The sequence below is a fragment of the Sciurus vulgaris genome (genome assembly GCF_902686455.1).
Source record: "Sciurus vulgaris genome assembly, chromosome: 9".
Classification (NCBI taxonomy): Eukaryota; Metazoa; Chordata; class Mammalia; order Rodentia; family Sciuridae; genus Sciurus; species Sciurus vulgaris.
Window position 1 is genome coordinate 134,727,304 of NC_136469.1, and position 19,745 is coordinate 134,747,048.

Sequence of the window (19,745 nt, forward strand, 5' to 3'; positions counted from 1 at the left end):
CAGTTTATAGAGCTTGAAACTAGATGTAGATTTTTTTGTAAGTTTTAAGTTTTCAGTCATCATATATTGGGGCTTTGAAATTATTAGGAAATTGTGAGTGATTTTTAAGTCCATTTACCAACATTTTGAGGTCATTACTATCTCTTCTTCTCTCTTTCGTAAACAGGTTCCCCAAATTACAGCCTTTTAGCACAGAGATTATGAATTTGATATTCAGTTTTTAAAATTTTTGAAAAAATGGGCATGTTGATCAAGTGAGCATATGAGCTCAGAAGAAATTCAGGAGTTTATTATGAATTAAAATGGTTAGTAATTAACACCAAAAAAGTTTTACTTTTTATTATTAAGTAGAATACTTCATGTTATAATGCAAAATGGTCTACATTGTACCTTTTCATTTTTTATAAGAAATTAACTTTATGCTAAGATAATTTTAAAACCCCAAAAATCTGTCCTAAGCAATCTTGCTCATATTGCAGTGTTCAGTATTAAAGGGAAAGATGAGGAGTCACCTAGAGTCGCCCTTTGCAACTCTTGCCCCTGCACTCGGTCATGGCCACACCACAAGATGTGCACAGCACTATTTCTTTGTGTGTGCATTTTCCTGTGAATTTTTTCTCCCTGAGAAGTTGAGCTACCAAATATGTAGTGTAAGGTTCTGTCCTTCATGCTGGGTTAATGTGGCAGACTTTGGAAGTTGTAGAGTAACTTTATTGCTCTAGCACTTGCTGACCATATGTTTTCTTTATAGGAATTGCCTGAGGACAAGTGAATTCAAGTTTAGTTAATAAAACCAAACTTTTAATAGTTGATCCTTTTTTTCACTTCATTTTAAGCACCAGCTGAATGTGGGACTTAGGGCTTTCCAATTTGAAAGCCTGAAATGAAAAATTTTGCCCGTTGATAATGTGAACTGCATTTAGAAAGAGCCTTCAGGAGAGTTAATCCTCTTAACACAAGCCTGGAAGCCTGCCATTAGTTTGAAGGCTCTTGGTCACTCATTTCCCATTTAGACTGCCACTCTAAGTGTGTTAATGTGTCTCTGTTGGTGGTACTGTAGCCAGGCAAAAGGAGCTCCCCTAATTAGAATGTCAGAAGTGTCTTAAAAGGGTTGCTCACCACTGCTTTAAGCTCCTTAGTAAAGGGGAAGAGAAAACATTCCCATTATGGAAGTTGTGATTTTTAATCTATGTAAGTTCAATCCTAATTAAAACCCAACTGTTTGGGAGATGAGATGGGATATAAATATGTTTTTATTGTGTTGTTCATATAAGATTTTGTTACCAAAAAACTTTTTTTTTTTTTTTTTTTTAATTTGAGCTGTGCATTCATAAGGCTCAATGTTAAGTCAAATCTTGGCTTCAGAATATTTATGTAAAACATTTCATTGTGAAAAAACGAAGTTGGGAGTGTCGGATATGACTTTTAATATTCACAAAGCTTCATTTTCATAGTTAAATTGATAATTTTTTTTTTTTTTTTTTTTTTTTTTTTTTTGGTATCAGGGATTGAACTGAGGGGCACTCCACCACTGAGCCACATCCCCAGCCCTGTTTTGTATTTTATTTAGAGGCAGGGTCTCACTAAGTTGTTTAGTGCCTCAGCCTCCCAAACCAATGGGATTATAGGTAGGCACCACCTTGCCCAGCCAAATGAGTTCTTGAAATCAAAATGTATTTATTTATGATGTTAGTTCCCTTTTTAACCTTTGAATTTAGCATTGTTCACATCCTTCATTTTATAAAATTGTGTTTATCTACGAGCATTTATCAATTTTATCTGTCACATGTTTTGAAATAGTCTGCTTTTCTAAAATCTATTTAAATATCCCCTTAATAACATAACATGCCTTTTGTCCTTTCATCAGCATGTTCAGAATTGGAATGTTGCATATTTTCTCCATGCAGCAACTCCATGTGTTTTAGAATCAGATATTAATTTAAATGCTGCTCTTGTTTTTGCTTTATTTTATTGGCACTCATAAAATTTCCTTTGGCTATTTCAAACGATGTTCTAAATTTCTCAAGGCAGTTTTTTTCCAGATAATTATGTAATGAGCCATATCCATACAGATCAAAAATAAGTCAATTTCTTAGTTGTTTATCAAAATCAGAAAGGACTTATACACATATGTAGAGACAGCTTTGTGAATAATTTTACAGAATTCTAATTCCAGTGTATCTTTGAGAAATTTAATCCCATGAATTAAGATCTAAAATTAACTGTAGTTAAGTAACAGAGAATATATTTTGTGTCACATTTTGATGGCAGTTATTCTAGGGCAAACTTTAATTAAATATATGTCCTCTTTTAAATCACAAAATAAATTGGACATGTTGATCTAGATCTAGCCAAAACACGTGTACCTGGAAGCCCCACATGCACTTCCATCCATTTGTATCCTGCCTTTCGAGAGCCACATCTGTGCTCTGCACCTTGTGACTCACTGCTCTGAGCTTGCACCCAGAACATGGTATCTCATAAGGAATAGCACGAGTTTCATAAAGAGAACAGCAGTTTGTGCTCACTGGCTTCAAGGCAGTAAAAGTGCAGCCTCAATCCATCTCAAATAAAGAACTGAGCTACTCTGCAAAGGGAGGTCTCAGCAACTTCCTGAAGAGTCTGACAAGTTAGGGAAGACTCAGGTAGTAAAGGCCAGCTCACTTGCAGAGCCCAGAGTTCTGCTATGGAAGAAAAGAACAGCAATGATAGTCCATGAAATTGGAACTGAACTGCAGAGTGCTCATAGGAGGTACCATAGCTCGATGGTGTGGGTGAGCCCAGTCTTGCTTAGGTGGCAGAATAATTGGAAGTGACAGAGAATGTATCAGAGCTTTTCTGACAGGCTGCTTTGTGTTTCTAGCCACAGCCCCCACCATTACACAGAAACCCACATGGGTATGCACACCTACTGCAGATGGATCAATTTCATCCATCACTCAGCTACATAGTATCCTAGAAAATAACAGCTGAAAAGGTGAAATGTGGAAACCAGCATTTGACAGAAATTTAATTATTTGCTTGTATTAAGTTTATTCTAAACAATCATATTTACCATAAATTAGTATGAGTTACTACTAATTAGTAATTTGTGGTAGATATCATTGTGAAACCTAATTGGTTTGTTCTGTATATACTCTTAAGAAATACTGTTGTGATACCAGCATTCTCTTAGCTCAGGGATTAATCAGGGCAGTACTTATATACTTAGTGTTTGCCAGATTAGTAGTCTGGGACGTGAGGGTTTTATGTTACTCATATTCTTGTGTTTTATTACCTGCTTCTTTTTTCCTTTTCTAAAATTAAAACAGTTGTTGTAAGTCCCCAGAGATCATGGAAAAAATTTTATGACCAAGTCTGAACAGTTTGCTCGTTTGAATATTTTTTGAATGTGTAAAAAACTTGAATTTCTATGTAAGAATTCTATGTAAAAGAATTTTATGTAAAAGAAAGAAATGCTTACCAATGTTGCACCACCTTGCATATATATATAAAATAGTATACAGTCAACCCGCAATATCTGTGAGTTTTGCACTCTGGGTTTCAGCCAACCACAGATTTGAAATAGTCTACAACAAAAAAATGACATCTGGTCTGAATATTATAGATTTTTTCCTTGTCATTATTCCATAAATAATACAGGGTAACTATTTACAGAGAATTCACATTATATTAGGTATTAAAAATAATCTAGAAAAGATTTAAAATATATGAAAGGGTGTGATGGGTTATATACTGTTTGATATAAGGGATTGAGCCTCTTGGGTGTTACATCTGCAGCTGTCCTGGAACCAGTGACTCACAGATTCTCTGATTCATTTTTAGTCTTTTGTTTTGCAGGTAGTTGTATGTAGCAATAATCTCATCGTGTTTTAACAGAACTGTTTTACGTATGTACTGTTTTATTGTCTGTATGAATTAAAGTACTTATGTTATTTTGTTTTTGTTTTTGTTTAGATATTAAGGAACGATTCACAAATTATGTGCTTTTGTTGATAGTGTGTTTAAGGAACATGGAGCAGTTTTCTTGGAATCCAGGTAACTAGCTCTCACCAATTGTGTTCTGTAATTTTACTCTTAAACCAAAATCTTTCTTTCACATGTAATAAGATGAGTACTGTAGAGAACTTTGGAGGACTGGTATTATTTGGGTATTGGAAATTCCTGGTCAGGAGAACAGATGAGGATATCTGGTGTGGTTGGATTCCTTGTTTCCCATAGCCTCACTGTCTCTGGAGCTGCATGGTGGCTCATGAGCAGACCCTGCTATGCAGGGCAGTCCTGGGCTCACTCAGCTGTGGTCACCTACGCACAGGCAGACATTTTTATTTTCACAGTTGACTGGAGGATTCTGTGCTCTTCCCCAATGTTTTTCTTTTACCTGTTCACTGTTAATTTATAGGCTGAGTAGGGATAAAGAATTATAAAGCAGTAGATTTTGCTCCTTGTGTATCTGAATCCAGGCTCACAGGAACTTACCACAGTCTGACTCCTCACCCTCCTTCAGCAGACACTCCCCAGGCAGGCGTGGTGGGAGGCGGTAGGCGAGGGACTGTGGCAAATGCCGAAGTGCTAAGACGTGTTGCAGGACTCGGGCTGGGGAGAGAAATGGGCTGTCGCGCTGCTGAAGTGAGCTGGGTGGGAAACAGTCGCTTGCTCAGGCATCTCAAGTAATTCAGAATTTTTCCCCCAATGCTTCAAAAAAATAAAAAATAAAGTAAGTTTATTTTACATCTGAAATTTTTGTACAACTTTGTTCTTAATGCCCTAGACAATGTTTTGCACTTCATTTATCTTCCCAATATCAGGGATGTTCTAGGCATCTAATACCTTTTGTTAATTTATTTTACTCCATTACTTATTTTCAGGTACCTTTGGAAAACGAGAAACAAATATGAAATGAAATATACATATGATCTTGGAAATAAATTTCCAGAACTTACTTTCTTAGAGAAACTGTAACATCAAATGATAGATCTTACAGTGGTTATGCATTCTAATCTAAATACACCCAAATGCCTCCTGATTTGTGGCAGAAAATGCCCCGCCCCACACACACCTCGATTGTTTGTGTACCTGGATCTTTTTAATAAATGGTGGTATCAGTAGGTCAGCCTGTAGTGTTCAGACTGGGTGTGTGTGGCTGGCCCACGGACCCAGGTGGGGTCACTAATCCTAGAGCAGGGTTGTTACACAAAAGGACAGTACTCAAGCTTCCTGACAACTGAGTGTGTGAAGTAATATTCTCATTTGTACTGCGACATTAAACAGGTTATCGTAAGTTTCCTTCAATGCTGTGGCAGATAAAATGGTAAAAGGGACTCTGTGCTTATTGGTGAATCTTTCATTTTTTTAAAAACCTTTTTTAAAACCAAAATACTATTTATAATAGAAGCTTTCTCTAAGTACTCAGAATAATTAATAACCAAAAATACTAGCTATTTTGTGTGCCAGGCACATTGCTGTGCACCTTTACCTTACTTAATTCTCATAATAATGGAATGTAGACAACTTCTATTAGCCTTTTCTTGTAGATGAGGGATCTGGAACTGATATAATTAAAAACAACTGGGAATAGTGGCACATGCCTGTGACCCAGTTACTCAGGACGAGGCAGAGCATTGCAAGTTCCATGCTAACCCGTAACCTAGAGAGACCCTGCCTCAAAAATGAGAAGGGCGAGATGCATATCAGTGGTAGTAATAGAGGCCCTACTACTTTTGCAGAAAACAAAGAAGAAGAAACTTGCCCAGGGTCATATAGCAGGTAGTGGCAGAGTTTATTGTTGAAAGAGGTCCCTGGTTTCTGGAACTACCATGATGCCAGACTCAGAATAGCCGCCTGGCATCATCAGCACGTGTGGCCCCGCTCCCGCCGCCAGGTCCATGGTTGCCATGGGTCCTCATCAGCATTTCCAGCCATCCTTTTCTTGCTCTGTCCCAGTCTTACATACTTCCTCTAGGTCTTAGAAGGTTACCTGTGGACTTTAAATAATATAAAAATTTATCAGCTACTTAGTACTGAATTAATATTTTAGTAAGTATAAAAGTAAGCAGATTTAAGAATTTGCATCCATACAACAGTGAAATAAATGATTGATCAATATCTTTAAATCATGTGATCAAAAAGGAAGAGAAGTGCTCAGTGGACTCCAGCACATCTCTGTGACTATTTACTGTCAACTGAGGCGACTATAGAATTAAAAGGCTTTCCTCAGGAACCTGCCTGACCTGGTCATCACCAGGAGGTCAGCTCCATGAAGGCAGCTCTCTGCTCACATTGCGGCCAACGTGCAAAGCAGTGCTTGGGACACAAAGTACTGAGTGGCTATTGTTGGATGAATTGTCCTTCAAGTTCGTAAAATGTACTCTTGCTAAAGATTTAATTGAACACTAGTTTTATCACCGTTTATTGAAAATGTTAAGTTTTGCTTTGTGGAGATTTTAGATTTCTGATAGGTTCTGATATGGATTCTGCTCATATTAAGAGATGTACTTATCTGTCTTTTCTCCATACTGTATAGATCATCTCTGGGTGCTGTTTCCAGATGTCTGTATGGTGATTGCTTCAGAAATTGCTGTGGATATTGTAAAGCATGCCTTTATCACCAAGTTCAATGACATTACTGCAGATGTATGTATTTCTATAAGCAATTCAGTGGTCAGAGTTTACTGCTTAATATTACAAAGTTAATAACGAGTTCAGGTTTATTGTGTTTATGGAAATAATAGGATATGACTACTACTTTAAAGTTAATATTACAAAACTTTAAGTTCCTTAAGATTATTACACTACTGAAAGGGTTTTGCTTCAGATTGAACAGTCCTAGTTCCATGCTTTGGGTGAAAGTATACAACAAAGCTAGGAGTTGAGTTTAGATGTCACCAACTCAAAATCATCATAAACTATTAAAACTGTCACTTCCTATTGACTTAAGTTTTTAAAATCATATTGCATCTACTTTAAATATAAGACATCAGAACTTCTTTCTGGGTAGGTTTTTAAAGTATTTTCTATTTCAGAATTGATTTTTTTTCTGTGATTATCAATTGGTTCCTAAATTTTAGAAGACAAAAACCACACGTTTTTCTGGTGAAAGTTCTTGATGAAACTTCAAGGAATTTGTTTTACATTATAACCACAGTCTGTAGGCTTTCCAGAAATAGAAGCAATAGGCTTATTGTATAGATGGAGAGGTTCCTGAGGCGTCCTCTTGCTGGTTCCATACCAAATAAGTATGATTAGTTCCACAGTTTTCTGGATTTTATTGAGTTATACTTTTTAATAAACAGTTTTACTCTGACACTGGTTGTATAAAGACTTAAAACCAAATGCAGTTGCAGTTCTACATGATGATCTAAATCTGATCATGAGTGTCTGAAGGATTTGACATACTAGAAGAAAACATAGTTAGGAATTCTTTTGTGAAGCACTGATAAGCGATTTCACCTTTTCCTTTCTTAGTTTCAGTAGAAAATGATTTCATTTTCATAGCATCATTTTCTTAGCACCTGAAGTCAAAGTTAATAGGCTTCAGATGTTTTCTGTAATTTTTGGTGAAAACGACAGTGCCCTTGTAGTTCTTCCCAAAAGTCTTTTATCTTGTCAGTATTCATTTTTCTAAGAAGGCAGCTATTAGGGTAGATGTACATACAGTATTGATGACTTTCTTTTGTTGGGGGGAATACCAGGGATTGAACCCAAGGGCACTTAACCACTGAGCCACATCTCCGGACAGGTCCCACCAAGCTGCTGAGGCTGACCTCAGACTTGCAGTCTTCCTGCCTCAGTCTCCTGAACCTCTGGGGTTATAGGCATGTGCCACCACACCCAGCAATAACAACTTTTTAAACTGTTCATTTAAGATTTTGAACTTCCTTTTTATAAACATATAACACTACTTGTAAAATATCCACTTCCCAAAATTCTAAACTCTTGGGATCATAATTATTCAATTTTTTTTTAAAGAAAACTTTAAAAAGCCTATACATGTAATAATTCAGGGAACAGTCTGTGTTTTACCCTTACTTCTGGAAGACAAATAGACCATGTCCACATGTCTGATTATTAACATCTATTCCTGGTAAATTATTGAACCCTTTATCTACAAAGCCCAAATCTTTCCACATTGTGTATTTGCATGAAATTACTGAATGTTTCTTTCTTATTTATCTTTAGGTCTACAGTGAATACAGAGCCAGCCTTGCTTTTGACCTTGTTAGCAGCCGACAGAAAAATGTGAGCATTTTATTAAAGGCATAGTACAAAAGTAGAAACAGAGGTTAAATTTAGCACAGAGTATTAGGTAAGGGAAAACCATATTCCTGCTTACCTGTGTTCTTTATATAAGCATTTACACAGCAATAGTACTTAACATTACATGGTGTATGATTTTTGTAGCACTGTAATATTTATATGATTTTGCATTTTAAACTTCTTGTGAACAAATAGATTTCTACATCATTGTATTAAATTACAGAACAGGTGCCAGGGTCCCTTCCTGCTCATAGCCTCACCTGTTTAGAACATTTGTTGGGATGAGTGAACCGTACTTTTTAAATGCTGGTTAAATTCAGAGAATCTGAGCCCTCCTCTTTTTTCTCTGCAGGCATATACTGACTACAGTGACTCAGTAGCACGCAGGATGGGCTTTATTCCTCTCCCGCTGGCTGTCTTAGTAAGTCCAGTGTGAGCGCGCACGTGCGCGTGTGTGTGTGTGTTTAAATGATATAGCGGTCATCATATAACATTCATAAATTATCAGTAAGTTTGATTCAAAGGGATTGGATATAAAAATTAAAGATAAATAACTTGGAAGAAAAGTTTTATAGTTATGTCATTTTTCTTTTGGATTAAGCGATATAAATGAACTGTTTTTGTACGTGGGTTTTCTAACAATGAGGATGTTCTTTCTTGTTCATTTGGCAACGATTTTTCTTTTTTAATGGCTATCCTAGTGGTGGACACTGACATAACCACTGGAATGCATAGTGGGGGCAGTATAAATTGTTCCCACATTCTGAAAGAAGGCAGTTTGACAGTGTCCAATTTTGATGCCATTATTCTAGTTCTAGAAATTTACCCTAAGGAAATAGTTATGAAAGGCACACAGTGATTGGTAGACAAGGCTAAGCACTGCAGTGGCATTTGTAGTAGTAAGAACTATAGTGTGCCCAAATGAAGGCATATTTGGTATCTCCTGTAATCGCCACTTCTAAAGTTTTTTTCAAGAATTTTTCATTGAAAATTCCTGCTGTTATGACTAGGAAATACCATTTTTAAAAAAATAAAAATAGTCCTGAAATTCAAATGTACCCTAGAAAGTTGCCACCCTTGTCCATTTTAATGAATTTCTCAGAATAGTCTTGTAAATAGTTGCTAGCTTATATCGGGACTATAATGTTAATTAAGATTTGCTGACTGCACCTGTATTTGATTATGTTCCTTCTTGACTACCTGTTCTTTTGTCAAAACAAACTTGACCATCTTTTTGCCAAAGGGCATCTGGAGTTCCCCTTAGAAGCAGTCTTGTGCATATCAACTGGGAAAAGTATCAACAAGTTGTGAGACAGCCAGCTGAATTTTCAACCAGCTTGCCAGTCCTTTTTCAGATGATGGATAAATAATAGATTTAATGTTATTTACATGTCACTATGACTTTCCAGATAACCACATCCTAAATATTTTTAATTATTTTTAATAGCTTGTTATTACCTTACAAAGCAGAGGGTTTTTGCTTGGGAAAAGGAACTCCTGAAATTTGGGGAAAATGGAGGAATTTTTTTTTTTTTTTTTTTTTTTTTTTCTTTTGCGGTGCTGGGGATGGAGCTTAGGGACTTGTGCTTGCAACGCAAGCACTCTATTGACTGAGCTATCTCCCCAGCCCGAAAATGGAGGATATTAAAGAGAAAAATTATTGGGTAAAAGTTTAAGAGAGTGACAAAATAGAATATTAAATTTTTCTAATTTGTTTTCTACAACATGATACATACAGTTGAGAGGGTACACATAGATTGCCTGATTTTCAAAAAAGGATTAGCTAAATGGCAACAGTCATTTCCCTGTTAGAGGCTGTGACAGGTGAGGACTTCCATTGTTTTCTCATAGTAAAATTTTATTGAACTTATGATAGTCTAGTCCCCTACCTAATCCCATTTTTGAAAATATCTTAAAAACATATGTTGATATTTAAGATATCCTGATAGACTCTTCCATTTGACAACTCACTTTACTGGATAAGCACATTTCTTCTCCCTGATTCTCAATTTCCATGTAGCTGTCCCACTGGGCCTTCATCTGTGGGCATAGCTGTACCTGTTATGTGTAAGCATTCCCTTTGACTGGTGCCACCAGAGTTATTCAGCAGAATTCTGAGGATAATGCTGTTATTCCTGTGTTTCTGCAAGATAAGTAAGAAATTAGGTATTTAACTATAATTATCCAGAAAAGTTTTTCCAGCCCTTAAGTAATTAATTTATTAATAGTGTTTAGATTTTTTAAACAGTATGAACCTCCTAAGGTTCCCTTTTCTTAATGCTCCCTGCAAGTTATTGGGAACTCTTGAAGAAGTTGAGGATGGCGGATAGGGAAATACCTACCACATGGTTCCATCCAGCTGTGGTAGCAACCAGGAAGAAAAGATGAATTCATTTATGCTTTCCAGAATTAGTTATTGTAAAAACCAGCTGATCTGCATATCTGTTAGGTACAGGCAGGAGTGTCAGTCATGTGCTAGGTTAAGGGAGCAATTGAGCTGCATCCTGGACTTGGGCTGAAATGTCATAGGTAGGCAGATCCTGACAGGAATTGGCAAATCTAAAACCACCCTTGGAGTTAGACAAAGGCCACAGGTTTGAAATCAGCATGCAGAAATCTCCTACTTAGACATTAACGAATAACTCTTGTGTGTCTGTTGCTTTGGTTTGTTTCTGGCTAGCTCATCAGAGTCGTGACAAGCTCAATTAAAGTACAAGGAATCCTGTCGTATGCCTGTGTCATACTCTTCTATTTCGGGTAAGACAGACTATTCTTGATAATGTTTTTAAGTGTAAGTAAATGCAAGATGCAGTGGAAGTGAGTAGCTCCCAAATCATGCTTCTGCTCCATGTGCTTTAGATTTTATTTTAATCTTCAGGAAGTCTTACATTAAACCCTTTTTGCTTAAGATTTTGTTTCCCATATTTTCTTTTATGAAAAAAAGTCAGTTTTTGAAGTCAGACAGTTTTCCAAGTTTAAAAACAACTCTGACCTTTTGGTGTGTTTGCCACATTTAATTATTTAGCACACACTAAGGCCACATCAGATCAATTCATGGGTGAGGCAGGAACATCATTTCTCATCTGCTGGCTGAGCCTTACCTGCAGATCTGTTAGTCCTGCGTAGCTTACATTCTAGTTGGGGGAGAGAGACAGACAGTAAGTGAACAACTCAAGCTGTTTAATATAAGTCATAAATGGTAAAAAGAAAATAACATGAAATGGCACCTGTGCCACCATCGGTTTTCTCAAGAAGTGAACCGATGATACAAGTAACCTAGCCTGGTATCAGGTACCTTACTCAAAAAGAAAACTGGGCAGCCCATCTGCACCCTGGCTTATGTGCCGTGCATAGGAGCCAGTGCTAGGGAGTATTGATCTGGGGGGCTCAGATCCAACCATCTCCAGAAGAAAAGAGTGGGGAGTGAATAAGCAGAGCAGGAATCATCTCAGCTGTAGATCCCCAGGGGGTCTCACCGAGGGTGAAGTCTGGTTTTCAGGGACATCCCTGGGGGTCTCTTGTTTGAGTGTTTTCTGAGTCTGTCTGCTACCCACATCCTGCTGGCCTGTGGCAAGTGCACAAGATACCTTTGTCGAAGCGACCAGTAAACAGTTTTCCCCTAAGCACATGGAGCCATGACTCTGCTTGCCAGCATCTGCAGTGCCCATCTGGGTCCTCACCCTTCAGATCTGTGTTGAGGCCATGTGGCTGGTGGCAGTGGTACCCACAGCAAGACAATTCTGATCAGATTGCGTACCATTTCCTATTTGAATGAACACATAACTACTTTACTTAGTTTTTTGTTGCTGATAGCACAGTATCACAGACTGGGTAAGTTATAAAGAACAGAGGTTTATTTTGTCCAAGGTTTATTTTGTCCCACATTCTTGTCCAAGATCCAGGGGCCACATCTGGTGATGCCTTCTTGCTGGCAGAGTACTGAGTAGGCTCCCTCTCAAGATACCCCATTCACCCATTCAAGAGAGCAGAGCCCTAATCCCCACTGGGTCCCACTACATAATAGCTCATAATGGGAATGCATTTCAAACTGTAGTACTTTACTAAGGAAACCCGTCAGTTTTTTTGGCATTAAAAGACAAGATCCCCTGTTCTCATCACCCCTCAGAGTCTTAGCATGTGCCAAGTTTATCAGGTGTTATTGCTGTAATTGTTCTCATCTTTGTTTAACTCTGGTGTTTTTCACATAAACAAAAGTAGAAGTGAAGCATATGTATAATATACCCGAAAACTTTAGTTAGAATTTTGTGTGCAGAAATCACCAACTTAAAATGCAGGATATACGTCTCCTGACCAGTGTCACCTCTTTCCCAACCTCTTAGCACATTCCACCTGGATGGTGCTGCCAAACACATCTGCTCACTGTCTCTCCCCTGCCTCATCTATTCTGATTACCCATGTCTCAAGAGTAATACCTAAGTTGTCCTCTCCTTTACAAATTTTCTGAGTCACCATGTCCGTGACATCTTTACTCATTAACTCCACTGACCCAGGAACCTCCCTTCAGCAAACACATCCGAATTCTGTGGGCCTCAAAATGCTGTGCTTTTCTCTGTCACACCCAGGCTGCTTCCTTTCCCCCAGACTCACTCTGACCAGTGGCAGAGAGAGACTCGCTGACCACCACCCTTCTAGATGCCTTCTGCAGTCTTGGGTATCCTGCTGAGCTCCACAGCTGGTCCCAGGCTGCTGTAGGGACCAGCCAAGAAGTCAGACAAGTGCCCTGCCCTGGGGTTAAGTAGCAACCAGAAGTCGCTCTAAAGTGACAGTTGTAGTGTTATGAAGAAAACTATGGTCGTGTGAGAGATGGAGAATAACGGGTGGAGAGAGCAGCTCTGCGAGAGGACCCGAGACCTAGGCCTGATGGGAGGAACTGCCTGTGGGGGACATGGCTGCAGGTCCCAGGCACGTCCCCAGGGAAGGGAGGTGGCAACAGTGTCCTGCGCAGAGGAGGCAAGGTCCAGCAGTTTCTGTAAGGGCATTGGAGCTTCTGGGTGGAGAATGAGTCAGAGTGCGGCGAGAGGACCATGGCTACTGTCCAGGGAAGGGTGACCAGGGCCGGAACTAAAGTGGTAGCAGTGCAGAATAATGCGTAGTTGACCAGTTACGTGAATCGTGTAGACGTGAGATGTGAGAGAGGAATCAAACGAGATCACAGTGTCTGGACCCACGCCGTTAGGGCAGTGGAATGGCCACTTACCTGCTGGGGAAGCCTGTGACAAACACACGCTTGGGTGGAGAAGTGGGGGCTTCAGGGTGCGTAGGAGGGTTGGGATGGAGCACATGGTTTGGATTGAGTCCGCTGTGCCTCTTCCGGGGCCCCTAGGCAGAGTTGTGGAAACGGGAGGATGCAGCGTGCAGGGGAAGAGATGGCGCTGGTGGCCAGTGTGCAGCCCTGGACCTGGTGGGGCTCCACGCTCGTGTTCTCGCTCCTGGCTGTAGGAGCTGAGGACCGAGAGGAAGCCCACCTGCAGACCCCTCTGCAGACTTGTCCTCCCACCTGTGACTCCAGGTTACTGCCAGCATTTCATCTCCGGCATGGGAAGCAGCGGTCACTTCTCTTAGGGCAGAACTGGCATCCAGTCCTTGCCTACTATCTGTGACTAAACAACAGTGGGGTACTTTTGTCCTAGCATTTTTTGCCAGATTTATTGATCAGATGCCTTAAAATATTAGATATCTTTTGGCCCAGAAATTCTCTGTAATTATAGGCGTCAAGAAGCAATTTATCTTAAGGAAATACAGATTTAACATCAAGTTTCTTAGAAAAGTTTTAATTTAAAAAATAGGAAATATTCTAAATATTCAGATATAGAGGTTATTTGGGGGCTTTGTTATATGATATCCCATACAGTGAAACATTCTTAAGGCCACTTAAAATAATGTCATTGAAGAACATAACTGACATGGAAAAATAGTCATGATGTACTGTTATATAAATGACAGCAGTAATAAAGTAACAAACTCGTCCAGGTCCTCGCAGGACTCCAGGCAGACACTGGACCCACGTTGGTGCTCTGGTTCCCGTGGGGGGCGCCCGGTCCGCTCCTGCCTTGTGAGGACCCCATTTCTGCACAGTGAAAAAGAACTAGTGAATGTATGCTCAGAGCAGACACTGAAGGACATTGTTCCATGTTATCTGCATGTACTAAGTGTATTTGTTTTGTAGTAAGAGAATAAATGTTAAATTACTTAGTAGCGGCAAAGTCTCTAACTGGTAATGATTAACATTACAGAACTAAGGAGTTTATTAGAAGTTTTCCTTTGGGACCCTGGGTGCTAGGAGGGGAACTTGTGCACCCTCACCAGGTCTTGGCTCCTGGGCCCACCCCTTCTCTCCAGGCCCACCTTCCTATTAGCGGGGCAGGAGATGGCGTGTGTAGTGATTTCAATGAATTCCAACAGCCGTCATTTGTTCCGGTGTTAGGTTGATATCCCTGAAAATACTTAATAGCATCGTGCTGTTGGGGAAGTCCTGCCAGTACGTGAAGGAGGCCAAAATGGAGGACAAGCTGTTTGACCCTCCCCCAGCCAGCACTCCAGGCAAACCATCCAGCAAATCACACAACAAATCCAGACCCTCACAAGGTACGTGCGCTGCTTTTCACAACTCTTGAACCGTTTGGGTTTTTAACAGTTGTATTTTAGATCTCGTCACAGATCCATGTGACACAATACTCTGAGTTTTACACTCGTTCATTCGTTGGTCAGTAGGTGACTCAGCCCATTAAATGCCCAGTCCAGGGGACATGCAGGGAGGGAAGGGCAGGACCCCTGCTCTAGTGGAGCTTATGCTACATGGTTGGGAGGAGAGAGGAGCACGCACTGTGCTGGGTGGCTGTGGAGAGTGCAGAGAGCCGAGGTGGGCCTCAGAAGGGAAGAGGCACGGCTGTGGGCACAGCGCTGAGCAGAGCTGCTTGGCACATTTAAGGACAACAAAGACCAGGCCCTTGGGAGACCTCAGCTTGGTCTTGGAAAGGGAAGGGGCCAAGGTAGGGCTCAGCATGGCAGAGGAGCAGCTGGCGATCAGAGGGTCATCTCAAGGTTGTGGAGAACAGACTCAGGAGAGTGACCCAGGCCAGGGCCAGAGTGGAGGCTGCCTGGCAGAGCAGGGGCTGGCCACATCTGGTAGAACTGGAAGATGAGGGAAGGACTTGCTGGCAAGTGGTCGGCACAGTGTGAGGAAGAGAGGAGAGTGAGGGTGATGCCAGGTGTCCGCCTGAGGGTTCCGAGGAAGGGCTGAGCCCGGGCTCGGTTCTTGTCATTATGTGGCGTCCCTGTGAACAAAGGTGTTAGTTCACAAAACCTTGAGTTCACATGGTTTATTTTTAAACACATGGAGCAGCCATGTGCCAGGTAACGCAGGTGAACCTCCACGCCGGGGGAGGTGACAGGTGAGAACCAGAGCCATGAGGGGACTGGTAGGGATGGGGGTGCTCTTCCTGGAGGTCGCTCTGCCTGAACTGCATCCGTCAGGTGAGATGGGGCTGGTGAGAAGGGCACTGGGGTCAGGGCCAGTGCTGGGTGAAGTCACCGAGGCCTGAGGAGGATCCGGAGAGCTGGCAGTCCTGCGTTGTGTGCAGGGTGCTCCCAACGGCAGGGAGACAGCTGGACCAGGATGTGGCCGGAGCAAGGCCGTGCTCCTCACGTGTGCTTCACAGGGCCGGAGCAGCCAAAGTCGAAAGTCGCAAGTAATTTTTTCACTGTAAAGAACATATGGAGGGGCTGGCGTAGTGGCTGAGTGGTGGAGCACTTGCCTAGCCTGTGAGGCACTGGCTTCGATTCTCAGCATGGCATATAAATAAATGAAATAAAGGTCCATCAGCAACAACAAACAAGTTGTTTTAAATCAAGTACTGTTAGTAATACGAAGATCGCACTTAGTTCAGCCAACTAGGTAGCTCATGGTGGGTCTGACACGTTCTCTTACGTGCAGTAAGAAAGTGATCAGTGTCAGTCTTGTTGAAAGAGGAGCCTGATGGGGACAGGTAAAACTCTGAAGCACACACTGCAGAGTGAGCTGTCAGATCAGGGCTCATGCAGTGGACGGTGCACATAAGACCAAAGTCTGCGAGGAACGTCCCGGAGGCCAGGAGACCGTAGACTAGAGTCCGTTCTGGAGGGTCAGACAGGAAAGGGCAGGGAGGAGCTACCCCATTCTAGAAGAAACAGAAGACAGCAGGCTTGGGGGGAGGGTCCCGGAGAGGCAGCTGGGCACGTATACTGCCCACACTACTGCCCACACGATGGCAGCGATGCACCAGGTGCACACAGAGGCAGAACTCACCGTACAGGTACCAGGTGTGCTTCGTGTTCCTTTTCGGCCCAAAGAAGCCTGTCCCCAAGGCCAGGCTCTAGGATCTCTGCGGCTTAAAATAAACACTGGAGACTTGACTGGGTGATCGGTGGGGTCTCCCGCTCATCTGGACGTCTGGAGGTGGCGGTGCTGCACTGTGTCTAGCTACAGTGACTAGAAGAGGAGACGCAAGGCATTCATGTGTCCCCTGAATCCTGAGCGGAGGGGCCAGGGCTTGTTTTTCAGATCTGGCAACAGTCACATTGGGGTATGACCATTGAGGAAGTAGCCTTGATGTCAGAGTTGGATCTCTTCAGAACAGGGTGACAGTGTTTTTTTTTTTTTTTAATGTGACATGATCAAAATAATACACCCTTCCTTCTGGAAAATCCTGAGTAGGCAGTAGGGTGGCTTTTGAGTGTTACTTTAAATTATGGTTGTTTATCCATTGTACACTCTGGTCATCTGTTTTTCCAAAGAGGGAAGATGATGGGGACACTTTTCAGCACTACTGAAAAAACAGTATTGAGGAGCTCATAATCAGTATAAATTGAGGGGACACTGTGTTCTAATTCAGTGGATCTCCTTTTCCACAGGACTTTCCACAGAGGAAAACCTGTCTGCCTCGGTCACCAGCCAGCCTGCTCATCAGAAGGAAAATGTCATACCACTACTTGTGACCAGCAATTCTGATCAGTTTCTGACAACTCCAGATGGTGATGACAAGGACATAACTCAAGAAAATTCTGAATTAAAACACAGATCCTCAAAGAAAGATTTGTTAGAGATAGACAGGTTCACAATTTGTGGAAACCGAATTGACTGAATTCTGTGGCTTGTGCTAAGGATGCCCGCCTGGGGCAGCAAGTGCTGAGCTGCCAGGACAGAGGGATGCTAAACATGGCACTTGAATATTTATTTGAAAACTTAAATTATTAATGTCAAGCAAATCTTAGTATCTTTCTTCCAGTAACGTGGTCTGGCAAAAGGTCAGATCATGGAGCAGCAGCAACCTCCGGCCTCGACTCTGGGAAACTTGATGGTGACAAGCACTTCCTCCTGTGTGGCCAGGAGCAGAGCTCTTGGCTTGCCAGCCTGGGCTTCCAGAGCGCTGCGCGGCCTCCAGGCTTCCTCGGTGTGCGGATATCCACCTGGACCGCTGTGGAGCTTCACCACAGATGACTTCCAGTCGCACCGTTTTCCTAAACAGTTTTCAAACTTTACTTCATCTGCCAAAGCATTAAAATTATTAAACATAAGTCAAGATAAATGTTCTTACCACCAGAGTAATCCTTGAAGATATATCTGAATTAATCAGAATAAAAGGCTACCTTAAGTAAGACATGATGAATAGTAGCGTTTTATAGAGGGAAAAAAAAGCCCTAAGCCAGTTCATTTATTTAAGAGAAAAAATTAATTAATGAAGGTTATGCATCACTGAGAAAATGTTTTATAATTTTACAGTTTACTCTAAAGCAAAAATGTGAGCTGTGTTTCATTTAATTGCAGTGGATAAAATAGAAATTTTCCTTATAAAAAGGCACTTTTTTTAACTGAAAAGGCAGAGCAGTGTTAACTTTAAGGTATAGTTAACTGGTTTTGCTTTAAAACTAATCACTTTATCAGCTAAAGGATTCAGTGTGAATAGGCTGAAAAATTGTCAGTGTACACAATTCAAAACTGTCAACTTTAACTGGATTTTTTAAAGTAACAGTTTCAAAGCAAATATTCCAAGATGAATGGGCACTATCATCTTGCTTGGGCCTTTAAGATGCGTTCATTCATCCATCAGTGGTGCGCCTGTGCCCCGACGGGTCTGTGTTCTGCGTACGGAGGTGACAGAGGACATGCCTATGCTGCAGGCCCGGCTGTCCTGGGAGAGGACCCCGTGTGAAAGTGAATGGGGCGTCTGGGGTATGGGTGGCAGTCTGGGTGCAGGAGGCAGTTGAGTGTGGATGTTGGGAACAGCAACCAAAGGGTGCTTTTTGGTTTTGTTGGAGATTAAGATTCCATTTTTGCTTTATTGCTAGTCATGGCCTACATTGTAGGACAGGTGATTGCCACCCCATTTTATCTTGAGAATCCTTTCAGCATTTCTATAAAAATTTGACCACTTCTGATTTCAGAGCTGTCCAGAAGATGGTACTGTTAACTTTACTTCCATTGGTGTTTCATTTTTTAAATTGGTGTTTCATTTTTTAAATTGTTTTATGCAAATGTTTCAGGCATACTTATGCAGAAGGCAAATTTGGGGGGATTTGTCTATCCTGGATAAACTATAAAGCAAGCTTTAATGCTTTGGCTTGTTCATTTGAAGTACAAAAGTGAATTTTAATGTTTTGCACTAAACTAAAGGTATCTGAAGATTGATGTTGAAGAGATTGTACAGATATACATTTGTGAAACCAAGATGTATTTTGAAGTTAAAAATGAACATTTTAATTGCTTTGTGTATGTTTCAGTGTAGCCCCACTTTAAAACCTTTTTTCCATCTCCTTCTCACCAACTAAAGGAACAGCACTCTTGGTGAATAGGAGTTGTTTGGAGAGAGCTTTTGCCAAACACAGCCCTGATCAGAGCAAGAGCGCGGCTTTGGTCTGCCGTTCTGCTTGAGTGACCCCGTTACTGTGCGGCCACCTTCAGACTTCATTTCCTCTGCACACGCCATTGGGAGTGTGGGGCGAGACGCGTTTCTTCTGTCATAATGGCATTCAGTACTAATTTTATAAGTGCATCTTGTGTGAAACTCAATAAATTCAATTTTGTAATCTTTTTTAAAAAGGTCACTGAATTTATTTTAGTAATGTTTACTGTTGCATTTGGTGGAGTGGATTTCCCATTCACTCTACCATAAGAAATTTTTTCTAATTTACAAATGATAGGTCTGTCCTGATTTGAATTATTGTTTTGTTTCGGATGGTGACAAAATGTTAAATTTTGTCTTTGAAAGGATAGTTTTGGGCCCTGGCCATAGACCCTGTAATACCTGTCAGCACATGGAGGTGTTTGCATTTCACGGGTTCTGAATGTCACACATGTGCTCTTCCTGTCTGGGAGCCACGCTCGGGACAGTGCTGTAGGCACAGCATGGGTTGGACACTTCTTAGCCTTTCCTTTGGAACAGAAGTGGAAATACCAGATGTCGTTCATGAATTTGTCCAGGCTTCCTTGTGGT

The 19,745-nt window shown here is 41.1% G+C and overlaps 1 protein-coding gene across 1 annotated transcript in view; it reads left to right on the plus strand.

Annotated features, from left to right (window-relative positions):
- Positions 1-19,351, plus strand: part of TAPT1 (transmembrane anterior posterior transformation 1) — a 55,015-nt gene extending 35,664 nt beyond the window's left edge. Inside the window, exons 8-14 of the mRNA XM_079154257.1 lie at positions 3,958-4,038; positions 6,524-6,633; positions 8,179-8,238; positions 8,609-8,677; positions 10,937-11,013; positions 14,702-14,862; positions 17,167-19,351. Of these exons, the coding sequence (XP_079010383.1) occupies positions 3,958-4,038; positions 6,524-6,633; positions 8,179-8,238; positions 8,609-8,677; positions 10,937-11,013; positions 14,702-14,862; positions 17,167-17,396 (788 nt within the window). The 3' untranslated portion in view covers positions 17,397-19,351. The remainder of the gene's footprint in view (positions 1-3,957; positions 4,039-6,523; positions 6,634-8,178; positions 8,239-8,608; positions 8,678-10,936; positions 11,014-14,701; positions 14,863-17,166) is intronic.
- Positions 19,352-19,745: the final 394 nt, after the last annotated feature.